Raw genomic sequence first — 20,591 nt, forward strand, 5'->3', positions numbered from 1 at the left:
CAGGAATCAAAACCCTAAACCGAAAAATCTGCGGCTTCAACATCACCAAGAGCTTTATCAATTGACATTCTAGCTACATTGTCATATATTCTTTCACATCTTTCTCCATCTTTAGCATGAAGACTATCATCATGGCCAACTACTCCTCCATCGCTAGCATAAAACCGAAACCCAAATACAAGGCTTCAACATTAGCAAAACCCTTGATTTCAAAACGATTTTATCAATGTACATTCTACCATCAATGGCATATTATTTTCCACTCTTCTCCAAAGCTTCAGTCACGAATACTCTTGAGCATAAAGCATAGCATTATGGTCAATATCTCTTCAATTCCAAGCCAATGAAAGATCAGTTTGGCAACAACCAACGAACATGAATCAAGGATTCTCTAAATTATAAACTAAACAACAAGTTAAACCACCTAAATTACAATATCTGCACTCATTAAACTCAGAAAAAGAGAACCCATGAATGATAATATATATAAAGGATCTAATATCTGCAGAATCAAAAGATGGCGAGGAAAGGTGTTACCTTTTCCAACGTAAAGGACCCAAACGAAGACGATGGCGGAGATTAAGCAGAGGAGCAACATGCCCACCTTCTTGCGACCTGCGAATTTGCAGATCCAATGGACAATACCTTCTCTGTCTTTCTGCATCTTAGATTGTTTGATTCGTGTCGTCGTCGTTGTCGTCTGGAGGGGCAAAACGATGCCGTTCTGTGTCGTCTTCTCCAAGGAACCATAGCTACTGGATCGAACACCCAATCCAGTCATTGCTCCTCTTTCCCCCCCTGTTTTCACTCCATGAAATCTCCAAAATCCCAAGCACCGACCTCGAAATTGGAGTTTTTACTCAGTTCAGATCACGATTTTAGCTAATACCCAATTGGTGAATGGGATTATTCCGACGAAATTCGACTTCAAGTTTGCGACTTTGATCCTGGGTTCAATTCAAATCTGATCTGCAGAACCAGCGGAAGCAAAAGAAAAACAAAACGAATCAAAAGAATTTTGCCCCTTTGCCCCGAAATATAAAAAGAACGAATGAAAAAAAAATAGGCAAAATTGGTTCGCGAGAATTCGCCCGAAGAGCCTCACAGATCAAGAGATTTGTATGACGAAAAGGAATATAGAATCAAAAAAGGAAGATAAAATCTAGGGTTTGTGATTGGTAGAAAGGGTTTTAAGCAGGAATCTAGAATTTGCAAAATCGAGGGACAATTTCATATATATATTTATATAATTAGGGCAGAAAGAGAGTATTTTTACCGAACATAAACACTGTTCGAAGTTTTACAAATTCGGTGCAAGAAAAAAAAAACAAATCTCACAAAATTCCGCGTGAACTCAAGAAATCAATTACTTGTCTTTTAGTGGAATTATAATTAGAGGGAAAATAAAAATAAAAATAAAAATTCAAGGAAAAACCATATTGGACGATATGCATCTGATGGTCCAACAAAATCGGATGGTGATAGGTTCTATGAAAATAAAATTATTTAATAATATAAATTATTGTTTTCAGTTGAATTAAATCAGTATTTTCTTTATTTTAAAAAGTTAATTACTTGAAATCCATAAGGGTAATTCCTAGGAACAGAAGATTAACGGTGTAACTAATTAATACTAAACATAATACAAGAAAAAAAAATACTTTTGTTAATTTTCCAAAACACTCATTATGTAAAGCATCCTTATTTTCTGTTAAAAATAATTATCTTATTTAATCAATACCCTAAACAACAATAATTAATTCCTGCCATCATTAATCTCGTTTGCCGCGCTAAAAAAAGGATTTTATTTTAATTTATGAGAGGGAAAAATCTATCATAGTCTCTTTGTAAATAATAATTATTTCTAATATGTTTAAATTTTATTTTATTTTATATTTTAAATATCCATATCATTTAACCAGAATTTATTTGACACACACACAAACATATATATATATATATATATATGTAGTTACTCCAAATTTTGAATTATTATCATTCCAAATTATATTCTCTTCTGATATGTATGAAAATTAAGTTCTCATATTCTTTTTAGAACTTAAATATTTTTTTGTCAAATTGGGAAAAATAATTAAAAAAAGTAATTTTTTTAACCTTTTATCAAATAACACTTTTCGTCTTTCATTAAAACACAAATAAACGAGCTAAAGTGATCAGCCGTTGATTAGCTTAGCAGTTAATGATTAGGACTCTTTCACAGCCAACAGGAAAAAAAAGGATTTATTTATTTATTTTATTTTTGGTAATGAAAGGAAATAAGACAAATCTTTAGATCAAAGGAAATATGATTTCGAATAGATGTAAATTAAAACCTAAATTGAAACCGTCAAATCTTCGAAAAAAAAAATATATTTTGAAATATTTGAGATAAAAAAAAACTTGCACAATAAATCATTGTAATTATATGTGCTTAGCATCATGGAAATCATGAGTTTAAACTATGGGCAGTTTTTATTTTATATAATCATAAAATTTATAATTTATAGTTTCAGTTTTTTTTTCTAATTTCTAGAATTATACAACAAGTAAAAAATCGTTGCAATAAATGCATTTGGTAATTCAAGAAATTAAGTTGTATTTAAACCGATTTAATGGTTAGGGAAAAAGAAACAACCGCATGTGCTGTTTTAGTTGTCCAATTTACTACTACATAGTACGTACGTACGTCCGGTGTCCTAGTCCCATATTTTTTTTTTTATAATCACGATGGTTCTCCGAGCTTTCGATTCAACTAAATCTATCCTAGATCCAGGACTAGCCTTTGTATATGGACTATTTTGGTCCAGAAATTACATCCATCTCCACCAGTAGAATCGAACCCAGGAACTTGAGAATGACTTTATCACTTCTCAACCACTGTAGCTACCAACTGTTGAGTTCCTAGTCTCATATTTATATTTTGTACAGTGGATTATATATATAATTTATCGACAACATATAAAAAAATAAGATTCGTTATCAACTTATTTTTTCTATTATAAAGTTAACATCCGTTTAGTGGGTATAGTTACACATCAAATGCACGAGTTTTCGGTTTAGTCCATTTCAGTTTTATAGATTATTTTTTCGATTGGATCACCCAATCTCGTATTGCGATGGTTAGACATTCAAACTCGTATGTCCTCGGCCAATTCTTCCTTCATCTCCCCGCCGACCCCATTTCTCCTTATTCCACCTCTTCCTCTTCTGTACCTGTCGTCCCAGATTCACTACCCATACCTATCTCTAAGGTTAAAGTCCCTCCCCTCTCTCACCACTAAATAATGTCAATCTTCTTTTGGAATGTGAGGGTTTCAACGCCCCCACAAAACACCAAACTCTAAAATCTCTTCTACATCAGAATAATCTTTCTTTTTGTACTCTGCTTGAGACTCATATTCAAAACCATAACCAAATTCAGATTTTATCCAACCTTGGATCCGACTTGTCTACCTTTGTTAACTGCTCTAGTGATTCTTGCAGTCGTATATGGTTATTATGGAAAGCCACAGCTATTGTCCGCATTCTTGAGGAAGATCAATGTGTTGATGTTCTCCTAAACTTGCTTGACTCCCCCGAAATCTTATGCTCAATTGTCTATACCCGTAATGACAGGGTTTCTCGCCAATCATTATGGACAAGTCTGGAGAATACTCACCGAGTGAAAGTGATGGCCAATACCCCTTGGATTATCTTTGGCGACTTTAATGAAATCAGGAAGCCAAGTGAGCAATCTCTTTGGGATTTTTCAGAACTTCTCCGAGTATGGATCGATTTAATGATTGTTTGAGCCCCATTGATGTTGATGATCTAGCATTCCAAGGTCCTCTATTCACTTGGACAAATCGCCAACCTAATCATCCCATAGCCAAAAAACTGGATAGAATGTTGGGGAATTAAGCTTTCATCTCACAATTCCTGGACAACCACACATCGTTCCTTAGCCCGGGAGTTTCTGACCATTGTCCTGGTCTCATCAGACTACAAACCGCACGTTTCCCAAACCCCAAGCCTTTCAAATTTTTTAACCACCTTACGAAATCCCCAAGACTTCTAGAGGTGGTGGTAGAAGTATGGGATTTGGTTGATAGACGTGGGTCCACTCTCGGTCTCCTATCAGGGAAGCTTAAAGCTCTCAAACGTCCCCTCAAATCGCTTAAAAAGAACTATATAGCGATATTGAAAAGCGAGTGGTTTTTGCTAATGATAGTTTGCTTTCTGTGCAGGTTGAAGCTCTCTCTAACCCGTGCCCCAATCCTTTGAAAGGGAATGGGTTTGTCTAGATAAATTTCTCCACCTCAAGATGATTGAGGAGGCTTTTTTTAGGCAGTGTTCGCGTATCCAATGGTTGAAAGAGGGTGACAAATGCACATCTTATTTCCACTGTACAATGTTTTGCCGAAGAGCTAGTAACTCCATCAAGTACATCATCGATCTGAACGGGAACAAAGTTGAGGCACCTGATGGGATTATTCAGCTAGCAATTGAGCATTTTAAAGATATCTTAGTCCTAACCCAACCAGTGCTAGATGGATCACGTCTGGACAAACTTCGAGATATCCTATCTTACCGTGTGCCCGCTGATCTTCATAGTCTGATTGCGCAACCAATTGCAGAGGAGCTAATCAGAGACACTCTATTCAGTCTGAAGGGGAATAAAACGTCAAGACTAGATGGCTTTACTGCTGAGTTCTCCCGCCACTCTTGGGGAATTCTTGGGGCTGAGTGTACTGAAACAATTATGCACTTCTCCGCTCAGGCTTTCTAGCCAGGAGAATTAACTCAACCCCTCTAATGCTAGTGCCAAAAAAACCTGAAGCATATTCGTTTGGGGATTACAGACCCATATCTTGATGCAACTCCTTATACAAGGTAATCTCTAAAATCTTTGTGACAAAAATGAAGCCCATCTTGCCTGATTTTATTGTCCGGAATCAATCGACATTCGTTCACGGTAGAATTATGGTGGAGAAGAGTTTACTTGCAACTAAAATAGTTCACGGTTACGGTTTTTCCCGCTCTCCACGTGCAGCAACGATCAAGATTGATATATCCAAAGCTTTTGATTCTATCAGATGGGACTTTATCCTAGCAACTCTGATGACTATTAATCTGATGAATTCTATGATTGATCTCATTGGAGAATGCATTACCATGACCTCTTTCTCCGTGTGCATTAATGGAGGTCTTTCTGGCTACTTCAAAGGGACACGAGGACTTAGACAAGGCGATCCCCTCTCCCCTATCTATTCGTGATTGGTATGCATGTCCTCTCCAATATGTTGAATTCAGCGGCTGAGGCGGGTAGATTTGGTTATCACCACGGTTGTGAGGAGCTCAAGATCACGCATCTTGCTTTTGTCGATGACTTGTTGATATTTTGCGATGGTTCCTCTGAGTCTATTGTTGCGGTGCTTAATATTCTCAGGGAGTTCAAAGCACTCTATGGACTGTCAATCAACCTCCATAAGAGTAATCTTTTCACCTCGGGTATCTCCTCTGATGTTGTTGTTGCTCTTGCAAGTCAGGTTAATCTCCCTATAGGTACCTTTCCGGTGAAATACTTGGGTCTTCCGTTGAAACCGACGAAACTGAGTTCTGTTGATTGTAGGCCTTTGCTTGACAAGATTAAAGCCAAAATATCCCACTGGTCCTCCAAATATCTCTCCTTTGCAGGGTGACTACAACTTTTGTCCTCTGTCATCTTCGGAATCATTAATTTTTGGATGCATGCTTTCATTTTACCGAAAGGCTGGTACAAAGCAGTTGAACTCACTTTGCTCGGCGTTCCTATGGAAGGAAAATCCGGATATTCACACGGGGGCTAAAGTTGCTTGGACTAATGTCACCAAACCAAAGTATGAGGGTGGATTAGGACTTAAGGATTTATTCTCCTGGAATAACACGGTTGGGGTGAAATTTTTATGGTTGATTCTCTCTCACTCGGGGTCTCTTTGGGTTGTATGGGTCTTTCGACACTATATTGGAGCTCGATATATATGGTCCATCAAACCTCTGGTCACACACTCTTGGTCATTCCGTCGTCTGTTGAAGCTCAGGAAGCTAGCTCAAAAATTCTCCTGACAGCTTCTTGGTAAGGGAGACGATATCTTCTTCTGGTTGGATCACTACCCTTTGGGTAGGCTGATTGAATTTTTAGGGGAAAATGGGCTAGCGGATTTGGGAATCCCTAAATTCAGCCGTGTCTCGATAGTTTACCGTAATAACAAATGGAAAATCCTGAACCCAATGTCAGAGGCCCAAGCTACTCTAATTGCCTATTTACTAGACACTTGCCCTTCCCCTAACAGAGAGGACATATTCCAATGGGTGGTAGTAACTCTCCAGCATCAAAATTCTGTTTTAAGGCTGTCTGGAAGCAGATTCGAGAAGCTGTTGACCGAGTTCCATGGTTCTCTGTGGTCTGGTTCAAAGGTCATATCCCGAAACATGCTTTCACGGTGTGGGCGTTTGTGCTAAACAGGAACCTTAACAGAGATCGTCTTCAGTCTTGGAGAATTCAGGTATACCCGAACTGTCCTTTGTGGGATGAAGTGGTCGAATCACGGAATCACCTACTATTTGAGTGTAGGTACACTAGATCTCTTTGGCAGCGAACTTGTAAACGTCTTAAACTTGACCAAGCCCCACTTCAGTAGGATGGAATAATGCGTTGGTTGAACTCTAGGTGGGATACTAGACTCTCTAGAACAATTGTTTTACTCACTTGGTAGGCAGTCACATACACCATATGGACGAAATGCAATTCTAGAATTCATGCTTCTATCTTCTTGGATGTTGAAACCCTCTTCCATACTTTTGACAAGACTCTACGACGGATAGCAGCATCTTTCCGGCAATCCAAACCGGACTTGAATTCTGAGATATTACAGCGATAGTTTGGTAATCATTGTATTGGTTTTGGTTTTGGATTACTATTACATCTTTTATCTACTTCGTAGAAGTTTACTTACTTTTAGATCAAGGCTTACCGACCCCAAGAGCTTTCTCGGTTGTTCTGGCTTTTCACCTCTTTTGGATAGGATGAAAAGTGTTTTGTACAGGATCCGATAGTAATGAATATATCAACCTTTGACAAAAAAAAAGCTCGTATGTCAACCGAATGCAAATGTTCGAGTATTTTTTAATAGAAGTGTCAATTTTGATCTGAAACATGGTCCGAACCCGTCCGAAAAATGATTGGGTTCGAGCTTGAATTTATAGACAAAAAAATCGAGCTTCCAAGCCGAACTCAAATCGGACTTCGGATTTGGTCAAGTTAAATTCGACGAGTTTAAAAATGAAATATCCATCGACCCAACCCGAGTCCAAGCTTTATAGGATCGCGTTTTGGACTCAATTTTATAGACCCAGAAAAATTCGATCAGACCAAGTCTGAATACGAAACCCTCGGGTTGAGTGCGGATTCGGATCAGGTAAGACAATTTGACACCTTTAATCTTTAGAATATCCAGTCGGCCAAACGATAGGACAACAATTGGATTTAGAGTGACCATTTTCAGTTTCAGCTCGGTTATATTCAAATTCAGTTATTTCGATTGTAGAGAAATTATAACCATTCGATTTTTATATTACATTTGGTTATATTCGGTTCGGTTTTATTTCGGTTCAAATTTGTCTTTTATTGTTAAAAAACTCATTTTTAAATAAATTTTTCGGTTTTTTATATTTTTACTCGGTTCGAATTCAGTTTTTTATAACCATTCGATTTTTATATCATATTCAATTAAGTTATAATTATATCTTATTCGGTTTAAATTGATTCATCTATTCGATTATTCCAAACTGATCAAAGGGAAAGAAGTAGTGAAGAAACTCTTAATCTGTTATATTAAAAAAAAATCCAAAAAAAAATTACTCAACTCTTCAATTTTGTAAAAATAAAAACTAAACTTTATTTTTTATCAAATAAACATTTAACTTTTTAAACGAATCTAAAAAAACACTAAACTTTTTAAATGATCCAAAAAATACATGAACTTTTCTGCGATTATAAAAAAATACTGAACCTTTTTAGTGATTCAAAAAAATACATGAACGTTTTTCGATTGTAAAAAAAACTAAGTAAAATAATCTGATGTGTTTGAATCTCCTTGTACCCCGTCAGCTATTTTGTTTATTTTGATAATCGTAAAAGAGTTAAGTATTTATTTTGTCAAACTTACAAAGTTTAATATTTATTTGATAAAATAAAAAGTTCGGTGTTTTTTGGTCAAAATTTGTAAGTTCGGTGTTTTTTTTGGGATTTTCCCTTAAAAAAAATGTACAATTTCATGAGTTTAATTAAATAGAATTTATATATAACGAATATACACATAGAAATTCCTTAGAGAATAGAACAATTTGTGTAATAAAATTACTCTTACCAATTTGCGGTTATTTCTCTGATTGCTTTTTAATACTTGAAAATTTTCATAGCTAAATATCATCAATAACATCTTACATTATAAAAAAAAAAAAGTTCATGACATATTGAATTCATCGTTTATTTTGGATGAACATGTCAATATTTCACATTTTTAATATAGTTTCATCTTATCCTTCAATAATAAAACGATATAATAAAAAGTAATTTTGTTATGATATATTGAATATTTTAAAATAAAAGATTAAAATATATATAAATCCAGATTCTAAACTGTAAAATTAGATTTTAAAAGTTTAAAATCCATTTTCCTTCAAAGATAATGATATATATTTTTTTATCCTATTTTTTTTCGTCAAAGCACTGAAAGGTTAGGTCTTAACTAATGGATGCGACATTAAATTAAACAATTCAAAATCACAGATTCTGGTTTCGTGAATCCTCCTTGAGATCTCTGAAGATGGAGAAGAAGCAATCTCGCAGATCGGAGATCTCCTCTACACAAGCTGTTCTTCTCGGAGCTCTTGCCCCTGGCGTCAATGTCCGTACACTCCCCGCGTTTTCTCCTCTGTCTTCTTCCTGTATTCGCTTTCGATTCTGTTTCCATGGTTGATTCTTCTAAAACCCTGATTTTGGAATTGGGTCGGAATCTACAGGCTCCGACGTGGAACACTCTGAAATCGGCTTTCCTTTTGCTGGGTCTCGCTCTCACTTTCATGCTCGCTTTAGCTTTCACCTCCAGTGAATTCACGCTGCTTCTTCATGTCGGCTTTCTCATGATAATCGCCACTACCCTCTTCGTCCTTCTCAACTGGTATGTTAAAATTTTATATTTTTCCGATGGTTCTATGTAAAACACGACGTGGGTCTGTGTTCTTGTCTCAGATTTTGATATGCCCGGATGAAACATCGCGTTGATTCTTGCCCTGCCAGAGTCTGTCGAATGTAGGATAATCACGAGGGTTTAGTTTGGTACTTGGTCACTTTAAAAGCTTCTTTGGCGTTGGAATCATATCCTGTTGATGATAGATAGAAACTCTTGGGGTTTGATGAACTCCAGCTATGACTTTACAATGAAGCATATGTTCCTGTAATAATTTGTGTGGTTGGGATGTTTAGTTTTACTGGCTCGTAACACTTGTTGATCTGTGTAATAACAGAAGTTCTTGGGTGATGTTTAGATGTTCGGGTTATGCATTATTTCCACGATGATATTTCATGTGCCAAGTTGCATCGAAAAGCAGTTAGTGTTCCTGTTTGATGGCTCCAACAAAAACATGCTTTTGTCTTGCAGTTCTTCAATTAGAGTTTAGGTTCAGCGTTTTAGTTCATCTATCAGATTTTGTCTTGTCCTTTGTGTTTCTCGTGCTTGCTCTGTGAAACCGGAAAGGCAAGTGATATTGGTTTCTACAAGACTGGAAATCAGTTTTGGTCTTTATGCTCCGTCCTTCTCCAGAGGAGAACCTGACCTTGTTCGTCCTTACCATGAGCTGTTTTTTGTAGTTTTTTTCTCTAAGATGCTATGTTTATCGGTCATGCCATCGAGAAAAATAAGAAGAGTGATGAATGATATATGTGAAATCTACAACTTTTTCAGAATGTCTTTAAGGGCCATAAAATAAAAGTCACAAGCCACTTACCGAGTGCTTGATTCTGCAGGTTTCTTGCAGAGACAGGCCTTGTTCCAGTGGAAACACAGATGCAGCAGATGAACTTGGAACCGAATGACCGAAGTAGATGAGCATACATTATAAAAATCGCCGGTATTTCTTATTATTCAGTACAACAAGTTACGGAAATGGGACGAAAGAAGAGATAAACTAAGATGGAGGATTGGTACTACAGATGATCCATCTTCTCTCGGACAGGACTTGCAGCCGCTGACCATTTACTCTTTCTTTAATCGCTCTTCGCCTCTTTCTCCTTGTGTTTGCCCTTCTTTGGCTTGACGAAACAGAAGCAAGAACAACAAGGGAGCTGAAACAAGAACTTCATCTTGGTTCACAGCCCTCAAAAATAATTTGCAATGGACCAGAGATGGCAGCTGTCTGTTTTATATAGAACTTCGATATTTATATTTTAGTCTCCTTTTCTTGACCTTTATTCTTTCCTGCTTCTTGGATGCTATTCCAAGTGAGATTATTCCTTCCAGGCAAGAAGATGCCCCAAGTCACTTATTCTGCAGCATATATCATTCACAGGACAGTGGTTGTTCTTATTTAATCTTCAATGGATTGTCTGAAACTTGTCATAGGGTTTCATTCATGGAGAGCTTTTGCACCTTTAGATATTATATTGGTAAACAGATTTGTAATGCAACTTCATATTCCTCTATCTTTTCCTTTTTCTTGTTTGCCCTCTCTTTTCTTTGTTATTGAATAAGAATAGAGTATCCAAAATCAAGTATTGGTAATGTTTCTGGAAAAAAAAAATGACATATTGCATATGAAGCAAGCAGCCAAACTAAACACATTCTCCAGGGTGTCCAACAGGAGAGTGTTTACATCTTCATCCTCAGAAAAGCTGCACTTTGAGTTATGTTACTTGACAGTTTCTGTAATCTCATGTAAGAAGCCGGTTTTCCTGTCTGGTTTTGGGCGGTTTAGTTGTTCATGTAAGCGGGAGAATGACCTCTTAACCTCTGATTATGCTCTGTCAGCCATTCTTTGTCTTTCAAATACTGAAGAAACGGCCTCGGGTCGTCGCTGAGCTCGCCGGGAATTATCCCGAAGCCAAATCCCTCCGTTCTTTGGTAACCTTGGATCAGCCTCTCTCCTCTAGACTCGTAATCGGGTTGCATGTGGAACTGATTATCCAATCCGGGGTACGACAGCGAGTTCTCTGACCGAACCATCGGGTGATCACTTGGTGTTCCGTACCTGTCAAAGAGACTGAACTTGGTGGACTCGTGCACGAGAAAGTTCCTCAAGTCATTATGGTAATTTCCCTGTCCAAGATTCTGGCTCTGTCTGTACCGACGAAGCCATTCAGACGAGGAAATTCCAACAAACGGTGGGTTCGTGTATGGTTTCATGAAACCCGGGAGAGGCAGTCCATAACCGAGCAGACCAGGTTCTCTATTTCCATTCGGTATGTAAGCATTCTCTCCCTTGTTGATGGTGCTTTCTTGAAACCAGGAAGCATCTTCTGGAAGTAATGGAGCAGAAGGAGTGGGAGGTGAATAGGAAGAAGAGCTGCTAGTGAAAGAATGCTGCTCGGTTTTGCTGATAGAGAGATCATCAAAGGATGTAACAGGAGCTGTTTCATCAATGGGGCTCAACCCATTGTGTTTACCAGTGCCGAATCTTCCGTTTTCCTTTTCGCTGTCCACTACCCAAGCACTCAGGGACGGGGGTCTTCCCGAGATACCGCCTTCTGGAAAGGAAGGTGATGACTCTGTCTCTGTAGAATCTTCGCCGAAGCTGAAATCTGATGCTGTTCGTCGCAGGTTATCATCAGATGTACTTGTTTGGTTCCCTTCAAGATCCTCTCTTGTGTTTCCCGAAGAAGAATAGAGCGGAGCAGATTGACACCTCGCGAGAGGTTTGAGTAGAATGACTTCCTCCTCTTCTGCAGGAACGACAACTTCGGTTCTTGTAGTAACATATTTTTCATTATCTCCGTCTTTCTCAGCAACAGATTCTCCATTTGACGCTTTTCGATCTGTGTTTAGATTTGAAGCCATGAAGAAACAAGCCTCCTGTTCGTCCCAGGAGATCCACTTCCGAGAACCCGTCTGCCTACTTGCAATCTCGAAACCAGATTTCTTGATCCGATGAAGACGGAGCTTGTTCCCTCTGTCAAAACCCTCTCTTAGGTCCCGATGACTCGAGAAATCCAAACGTGCATGTACACTAGCCAGAGGAGCAAAGGCCCTCAACTCATGATCCTCCCAAAGAGCTACCAATTCAGGAGATGGGTACTCTCCCTGCTTCTTTAGCTGATTCAAGAGATCAACAAGAGAGCCGAAGAAGTAGGACATTGCGGCCTCGCTCTCGTCATCAAACCCGCATTCCTCCGCTTTGTCAAGCACAGGTGGTAAGTACTCCAAAAATTCGAGAATAGCCGGTAAAAGTGGGCAAGATTCAAAGGGATATCTCCTCAAACACCGTTCGATGATTCGCCCCATAATAACGAATGTAGTGATCAACCCTAGCCGTGTAAGCCGTGCGACCTCATCCTTCTTGTCATGTGATCCATCCGTCTCGTGCTCGGGGGTTAAGTTGTGGAAGACGAAGACGAAAACCGAAACAAGTTGAAGGAACCTGAAAGGGCCTTCTCTTGCTGAATCCATAAGAAGATAGGATTCTGACATGCCCTTTAGATCCTCATCATCTGCTCCAAGCAATGCATCCAACTCTCTCATAGTTGATGCAAAAGCACAAGGAAACTCATCCAAGCTGAGAGACAAAACAAGATAAAAGAAAGAAACTTTGTAAAGAACCGAGGGCGAAAACCTGGAAACAACAACATATGATACTGATCCAATTACCCGGATTTAAGGAAGAAGAAGCTTGTTGTCCTCACGACCAGTGGCCACAACTTCGTCCCTGTAATAATCTCTCTGTCTTGTGAGGGACTGCAGCTTGTGAAGCCACTTCTCTCCGACGGGTTTAAGAAATTAAACGAAACATCGGCCGACAGAGATTGCAGATGAGATGATCTGTTCTGCAGTACAGAAAACTAACCAGTTGACAACTACCAGCAAGGAAAATGGCTTTCGGAAGATCGGTATTTAGAGGTTTACGAGTGTATAAACAAAAGCATTACCTTCTCGAACAACAGAAGGAGATTGTTCCAGGCACCGGGAAAAGGTTCTTTCACAGCTAAGCTTCTAATGCAATGGTACAGAGCCAGGAACTCGTCACCAACGTATGTCGCCAATACAGCCAGCTGCACGGTAAAACCGAAAGTTTGCATATTTATACAGACCGATTTCATATCACATGATCGAATCAAGCATTACAGGATGATCGAAGGTTTTTGCCTGGTTATGGGGATTTCCACTGTCTGGCCAAGTTACTGCAGCCTCCAGGTAGTGTGCTGCTGCGGCCGACCAGTTAGGACGGTCGCCCGTTTTCAGATATTGCTCTCTATACCTTGCAAGATCTCCGAGACAAATGCAGAAACGATGGCACAGGAATCTGCATTTCAGTACTTTTGGTTCGTGAAACGGCGGAAAGCTTTCCTCTCCCTCAGAGACTCCAAAGTGTCTTCTCGCTTTCGAGATCAGGTTCTTGTAAAATTCGGTTGCTCGTGACAGAAACGACTTGAATGCTTCTACATGGCTGTCTGAAATCCTTCTACCCGATGAATCGACAGAGCTTGGTTTAACTCCTTTCCGAAACTCGTCAATGTGTTTGTAATGGAGCTTCCACAGAGAGAATTCGACATCTTGCAGCTCCTCCTGCGTTAGATCACTTGTGAAGATTCTCTCGTAAGTAGAACCCGCCTTCTCGTATGAATCCCGGACATCGTGATGCAGTATGCCCTTTGAATGGATCGATGTCCACAACTGTTTCTCTATGCTATTCACCTGAAAGAACATCTTTTGTTACTCATCCAAGAGTTGAGGGAGGAACAGAACAGCAAGTTCTTTGAGCAGGAAACAGACCAAGTTCATGTTTCTCCTATCTCTTTACCTCGACCAGGAAACTATGCTTTTCCTTCATGATCGCGTCTGTTGATTTTTCCTGGAAAAATCTCCGAGGATGTCCTGAATTCAGCAACTGAGCGTTAGAGAGAACACAGGATAAGTGTCAAACTGCTGAAGATTCATGATTTCTTTCAGTAATCAGCGCAAGAAGGGAACGAACACCGTAGAGATTACAGACAAGAACTCAATCATCGGCTAAGAGAGAGCTGTTCAAACTTCAAACTGCTTGGCCGACAAGAGATTCTCATCGAGCTGGATTATGCAAAACCCAAGTCGCAATCTTTAGCACGAACAAAGGAAACCCAGGAAGTGAAACTCGCAAAAGTCGCAACAAAATGCAGAAAAACTTCTGGAAAAAAGGGGGGGAATTTAGGTTCAAGAACACCAGAGTTCAAGATCAATTTCAGAAAGGAAGGAAAACCCAGATGAGATCAAGCAGCAGAAATCACTGTCGCAGAAGCAGAAGCAGAAGCAGAGAGAAACAAGCAAGAAAAAGCAAAAGAGAGAAGGAGATCGAAGAAAGTCCCTTTTGTCTCAGTAAGGAATCGAAAAGACATACTCGACGGGGACTTCCCAGAAGAAACGTTGATGTACGGACGTTGGGATGCAAGAAATTAAAGGCGCAAGCGGCCAAGCAGAGCCTCACACATGGGGAGAGAGAGAGAGAGAGAGAGAGAGAGAGAGAGATTTTTGGGTCAGTTGTGAAATGGACAAAGTAGAAAGGTGGCCGATGATGACGATGAAGACCTCGTGAAGAAAGTGGAAGCTTATCTAATCCATAATTTCTTGGCTTCTTCTTGTGAGCGCCCAACAAATGTTTCCGCCTTCTTAATCTCCCATCATAAATTCCTTGTTAACACCAATAATCATACAATTCTTCTTTAAAAAAAAATAATCATTATAAATCTAATCTTTGCAATAGAGGAGGAATAAATTAAAGTTACCCACTTTCTACATTTCCCTTGACGTCCAAGCTAAATCGCCCTTTCTTTAATTTATTTTTTTCGTGTATATCTAATTTATTTTTCCTATATATTAGGAGCGAGTGTTTTAACCCGTAATCCGGGTGTTTGGAGGTATCCGACTTAACAAATATCCGAATAAAGGATATCCGAATATTAACGATGATGAGATCGAATATGAATAAGACTAAGATTTCGACCCCCGAGTCCGAGTGGGATTCAATTATTTTACAAGGGGTACTCGGGGTACCCGGTATATTTATTAAAAATATAAAATATACTTTATATTTATAATATTTTTGTCTAAATTATTCTTATTATTTATTAAAATAATTTTATTTTAATTCAATTTTTTTATGTTCTAAACTTTTCTATACAAAAATTTCACCATTCCAAATCCCATTCTATGCAACCGAATCAACCATTCATCTCTCTCAAAATTTTACTCATCTCTCTTCATCGTGAACTTTTCTCTTTATACTTTGACCTCTCTCATTTGTATTTTCTATATCTATCATTTTATAGTTCAAAATTTTACAAGTCATATGGGTCTGGGTACCCGCAAGTACAAGACCGAGAATCTCATTAAACCCGAACTATAAATACCCGGATTTTATAAAGCCAAGACTGAGATAATATTTTTGTAAAACCTGTGGCAATGAAGATGAGACAGGTTTTTTTAAAAATTGGGGATACCCGATCCGTATCCACCCCTACTATATATATATATATATTCAGCATAAATTATGACTTCTAAATACTCTTTACTTTATGTAAATTATGATTTATAAAATATTCTTACTGTATAGTTGATCATGTTTGATCCTCTAAATGATGAACATGCAAAGAGTGAGTGTGTATCTACCATTTGTATTTATTTATTTATTTTGGGGTTTTTGGAAGGAATGAGAAAATTCAATCATCCATTTTAGTTTCTCTTTCCCATAAGTTTCCACACAAAATGGTTATGATAATGTTTTTTGTTAGGATATGTTTCTTAATTATAGATATCATTCTCTAATTGGATGTGTTTTCTTTTACTTTATGTGACAATGAAAATAGCGTTTTAATCTATTAAATGGATTAAGATTTGACTTGTGAACTGTTTAATATATATATATATGTACATATATATATATATATACAAAGTCACTAATTTTGTTAGTTATTTAAACTTTTGTTGAAATATACGATTTAATAGGCCAAGGTGAAAGTACTTAGGTATTACGATGATATATATAAACTAGGGCTGGGCGTTTCGGTTCGGTTCTTCGGAACCGGACCGGACCGAACCGTTAAAACGATATTTTTTTCGATCTGAAACCGCTGTTATTTCCCGAACGGTACCATTTTTAAAGAACCGAATTTTTCCGGAACCGAACCGAACTGAACGAACTTTAAAAATCCCGAAAAACCAAATATTTTTCAAGGAAATCTATCATTTTTTTAATAAAATCCGGAACCGAACAGAATACAATAAAAAAAAAACCTGATTGGTACCTATTTTTGTAAAACCGAAAGAACCGAACCGATTCATTCCGTCCCGAACCCGAACCGTTCCCCGAAACGTCCACCCCTAATATAAACTGTCTAATAATATATAATTATATAATGACTATAATTTTAAACTATAATTAATCAGTTCAAAATAGAATATTTAGAGAACTATAATATAAATAAAAACTGTTTAAAAAATAAATAGTGTTTTAGTAAATAAATGAACAAAATACAACCAAATATAATCCAAATTCAATTTCAAACATGCAAATTTTTTTTTCAAAATAAAAATGCAGAAAAAATATCTTAATACTTACGTGCAAATCAAGGGCATGTATGTATGTATATGTATTAACAATTTTTCTTTCGTTAACATCTAACATTTATTAGGGTTATTTTTGTTTTTATCTTCCACGTCATATAAGATTAAAAATGGCAAAGAGTCTTAAATTATGTACAAGATTTATATAAAATTGCAAGTCCACAAATCAAATGTTTTGCTACAAATTTTAACATGGCATCACGTTAAAAATGACTTGACCTTGATTATATATATATATGGACCAACCATAAAAGAAAACAAAGTTAAATTAAGCACGTCATTGAATGGAAATTACACGACTCCGATTTTACAATAATAAAAAAAATTATTTGAAGGAAAATATCTTTGGTCATCGATGTGGATTGATAGCTACTTTTAGGTTGTTTGTCACGACTTTTCTTGAATTGTAATGTCAAGAATTTAATTCAAATGCACCAAAAAAAAATGTCCCTACGTCCAAAAAAAATGATAATTTACACAAAAAAAAAATCGTTTCTGATAGTAAAAAAAATATTACATTGTTTATTTCATTTTTATATTTATACCGTACTTAAAAATAAATTCACTATTCTATTATTTTTATAAATTCTCTCTCACATATGAATAATGTGCAACCAAATATCATGTCATCCATATTTTTATAGTTTACGGTAAAACCGTGCATGCATGATAATTGATAATTGAGTATTTGAATATAAGAATGACCCAATTATTAATATCATTAATATAATCAATTATTATAATTAGTCATTCTCATTCCATTATGTTAACACTGTCCTACATTTTGTCAACAAATTCATATAATAATGGCCACAAAACGTACCTAATGTGACCAATTCATTCAAAATTTTATTTAATCAACAAAATTCTAATATTCTTTATTCCGATTTATTTTTTTTTCATGAGATTAATGCTATGTCTATAATATATATACTACCTATATAATTGTTAAAAGTTTATACTTATAAATCGGAAATTAGAAAATGACAAGAAAATCTGAACAATTGGCTTGTCTCCGCCTCTTAATTTGTTGACAGAATTAGTAATAAGAGCGATGACAAATAAAAATAATAATTAGAGTATGACGATATTCACGAGAAAATAATAAATTTCAGACGACTTCCAATATCCATATATATATATATATATAATAATTTGGTCTTAATGACTAGACATTGTAACCATCCATATTTCGGACACGAATGAAGTAGTTAGTTGTTCGAATCGTGATATGTCTCGAATATTTATTTCTTTTATTATAAATTATTTGACTCATTTCTATAATCGCAAACAAGTATTTGTTTGTTATGATTGCAATTTAAATCTCTTCGAGCCACACGTGGAAGGGGCACCAACTATATAGTAAATAGAGTCGGACAAAATTATATATGGTCACGGTCCCTTTTAAATTAATGAATTATGTTCTTACTTATTCCATTAAATTTAATCAATTGCATAAAGAATATAAATTCAGTAAGGAAAATTTGTTCTGCATATAAATGAAATTTAAATTTTGGTATATAAAATGGTTAGTTTCTGTGCATATTTATTAAAATCGATATAAAAACATAAAATACACAGAATTCATAAGAAGATATATCTTTCAAAATTTATATGAACACAATTCAATAATCAAAATCTAAATTGTTGTATTATATTGCTAGGTTAGTTCATCTCGATGATTCTTATAAATAATTTTTTTTTTGAAATTCAGCAAAAACATCTATCAACCGGTTTTGTTTTATTTAAAATCGATCGGTCGATTCCGACTTCGACCATGGAAGTTTTTTTTTTTTCAATGCGATATAATAACAAAAATCTTACAAATGATTCAAGACTCATTTAACATTTAATTTGATCGAGAAATTAATATTTTTTTTCCCACGAAAAGTGGGTTGCCGATCAAAAAGAGAAGTTCCAAGAAAATAGGAAGAACGATCGAAAGAGAAGACAGAGAGTGAAAATCGGACAATAACTCTTGCCCTAAAAAAAGGAAATAAATTGCATTGCAATTTTAAAAAAAAAAAGACAAAATCAACGACCGCACAAATCGGACCAAACCCAACAAACGAGTTCCACTCTGTCTTCCCTTTTTTATCCCCAAAATCAACCCTAATTTATTCTTCTGCAATATCACACTTCTATTTCACCCTCTCCTTCACCAAAGGAAAGGGACATAGAAGAAACCCTAATTTTTTTTTATAAAAAAAAAACAAGAAGCAAACACTATTACACACGTTTTGATCTCCTAAACACTTCAGTTTATATATCCCGAAATGGGTCTTAAACTCTTGTTCGTCTTTGCCCTTTTGACCTTAGCCATGGTGGCTGAGTCAGCTAACGCGTCATGGCCGTTGACCAAATCTTGCGTCAATGGCGAGGGATGCATTGGAGATGAAGACGGGGTAGAGACTCTGATGGATTCAGAGACTAACCGCCGCCAGTTAGCACAGGGGAGACGTTACATAAGCTACGGCGCTTTGAGAAAGAACAACGTTCCATGCAGCAGACGCGGTCGGTCTTATTACGACTGCAGGAGGAGGAAGAGAGTGAATCCGTACAGACGTGGTTGCAGTGTCATTACACATTGCGCTCGGTTCACCTCTTGATAAATCGAACCGATCAAGAAATCGTGTTCGAAAAAATTCGAGGGGAGGGAAGAGATCGTGATTTCGTGATTTCGTAATTTCCATATCGAAATGGACATAACTTGATATTGCATGCATAATGTTTTTAAGTACGTACGTACCATGTTTTTTTTTTTTTTTTGTTATGATCATGCATTTGCACCTTCTGGTTATCTGTTTTTTTTAATGTGTCGTTTTTTTTTCGGGGTTTTTTTTTGGGATATTCTGGTTTTGTTTTCGTCGTATAATTAAGTGATTATCTATATGTTAATTATATAATTAAACATGTGTTTGTGAAAATCGAGAGCAAATGGATCATCTTCTTGTTTCTTTCTTTCATGTTCCATGTGTGTATCTTTTATTGATCACGTTTATTATACCATTGTATAGTATAATGTACGGACACAATTTATTTATGTAACTTCCATGTTCGTATAAAAAGCTTAATTTAATTGGGATTCTCGTAATTCTGCGTTATATATATACATATATATGTATGTGTGTGTGTGTGTGTGTACTTTCGAAAATACAAGAAGTAGAATACTAAAACCGATATATTTCGCGAGTTACCGAATCTAACAGTGCTTCCCATGTAATAAAACCTGGATTTTTAGGGCTTATTATGTCTTGATTCCATTATTTTTTAAGTTTATTTTATATTCATTCGGTTTTTATATCATTTGAGATCTGATTTTTAAGGTTATTTTTTAATGTTATTTTTGGGTTTATTATGTCTTGATTCCATGTGTGTCTTTTATTGATTAAGGTTATTTCAATAACGGGTTATCGTATTGGAATTTAGTTTTTATCAATAAATATGCTTTTTGAAAAAGTATTTCTTTCAATTTTTATGGGTTTTTTTTTTACATTTGATCTTAATCTAAATTCAGTTTATATTTGAAAATTTTGTTTAAAACAATTTTATTGAATCGGTTTTTAAATCGAATACGATTCTGTATTATTCAATTATGTTGGTATCGTTTTGCATAGCCAAACCGAGATGTCGCGCGGTGATATATTAATTTAGATATTGCGGGTTTTTTTTGTCGTTGTAACTAGTTGAGAAGGGTGATATCTTTGTCCCGCATCTCATGTTGGAGCGGACATTGAGGAGAAGTGATACAATTTAATTATAACAAGG

At 36.4% G+C, this 20,591-nt stretch overlaps 4 protein-coding genes across 10 annotated transcripts in view; 2 read left to right on the top strand and 2 right to left on the bottom strand.

Moving 5' to 3' along the window:
- The window catches only part of LOC104820544, a 5,232-nt gene extending 3,979 nt beyond the window's left edge, over window positions 1-1,253 (bottom strand). Inside the window, exon 1 of the mRNA XM_010551018.2 lies at window positions 538-1,253. Within this exon, the coding sequence (XP_010549320.1) occupies window positions 538-781 (244 nt within the window). The 5' untranslated portion in view covers window positions 782-1,253. The remainder of the gene's footprint in view (window positions 1-537) is intronic.
- A 7,516-nt stretch (window positions 1,254-8,769) lies between these two features.
- On the top strand, window positions 8,770-10,288 carry LOC104820545. The gene is made up of 3 exons (XM_010551019.1): window positions 8,770-8,927; window positions 9,043-9,200; window positions 10,046-10,288. Exons 1-3 carry the CDS (start codon window positions 8,847-8,849, stop codon window positions 10,125-10,127), a joined length of 321 nt encoding a protein of 106 aa, XP_010549321.1. The 5' UTR covers window positions 8,770-8,846; the 3' UTR covers window positions 10,128-10,288.
- Window positions 10,289-10,710: 422 nt separating this feature from the next.
- On the bottom strand, window positions 10,711-14,835 carry LOC104820546 (protein SMG7L). Of its 7 annotated transcripts, none has more exons than XM_010551027.2 (6): window positions 14,602-14,835; window positions 14,001-14,102; window positions 13,374-13,922; window positions 13,157-13,279; window positions 12,879-13,054; window positions 10,711-12,786 (listed from the first exon to the last, which is right to left on the bottom strand). In XM_010551027.2, the coding sequence occupies exons 2-6, from the start codon at window positions 14,007-14,009 to the stop codon at window positions 10,989-10,991; spliced, it is 2,655 nt and encodes an 884-aa protein (XP_010549329.1). In that variant the 5' UTR covers window positions 14,010-14,102; window positions 14,602-14,835; the 3' UTR covers window positions 10,711-10,988. The 7 variants fall into 7 exon arrangements, with proteins under 7 accessions (XP_010549329.1, XP_010549327.1, XP_010549326.1 ...); XM_010551025.2 differs by having other exon boundaries at window positions 14,221-14,835; XM_010551024.2 differs by having other exon boundaries at window positions 14,203-14,835.
- Window positions 14,836-18,864: 4,029 nt separating this feature from the next.
- LOC104820548 (protein RALF-like 19) lies at window positions 18,865-19,902 on the top strand. The gene has a single exon (XM_010551028.1). The coding sequence runs from the start codon at window positions 19,100-19,102 to the stop codon at window positions 19,430-19,432; it is 333 nt and encodes a 110-aa protein (XP_010549330.1). The 5' UTR covers window positions 18,865-19,099; the 3' UTR covers window positions 19,433-19,902.
- Window positions 19,903-20,591: the final 689 nt, after the last annotated feature.

Source organism: Tarenaya hassleriana, unplaced genomic scaffold (assembly GCF_000463585.1).
Source record: "Tarenaya hassleriana unplaced genomic scaffold, ASM46358v1 Cleome31, whole genome shotgun sequence".
Classification (NCBI taxonomy): Eukaryota; Viridiplantae; Streptophyta; class Magnoliopsida; order Brassicales; family Cleomaceae; genus Tarenaya; species Tarenaya hassleriana.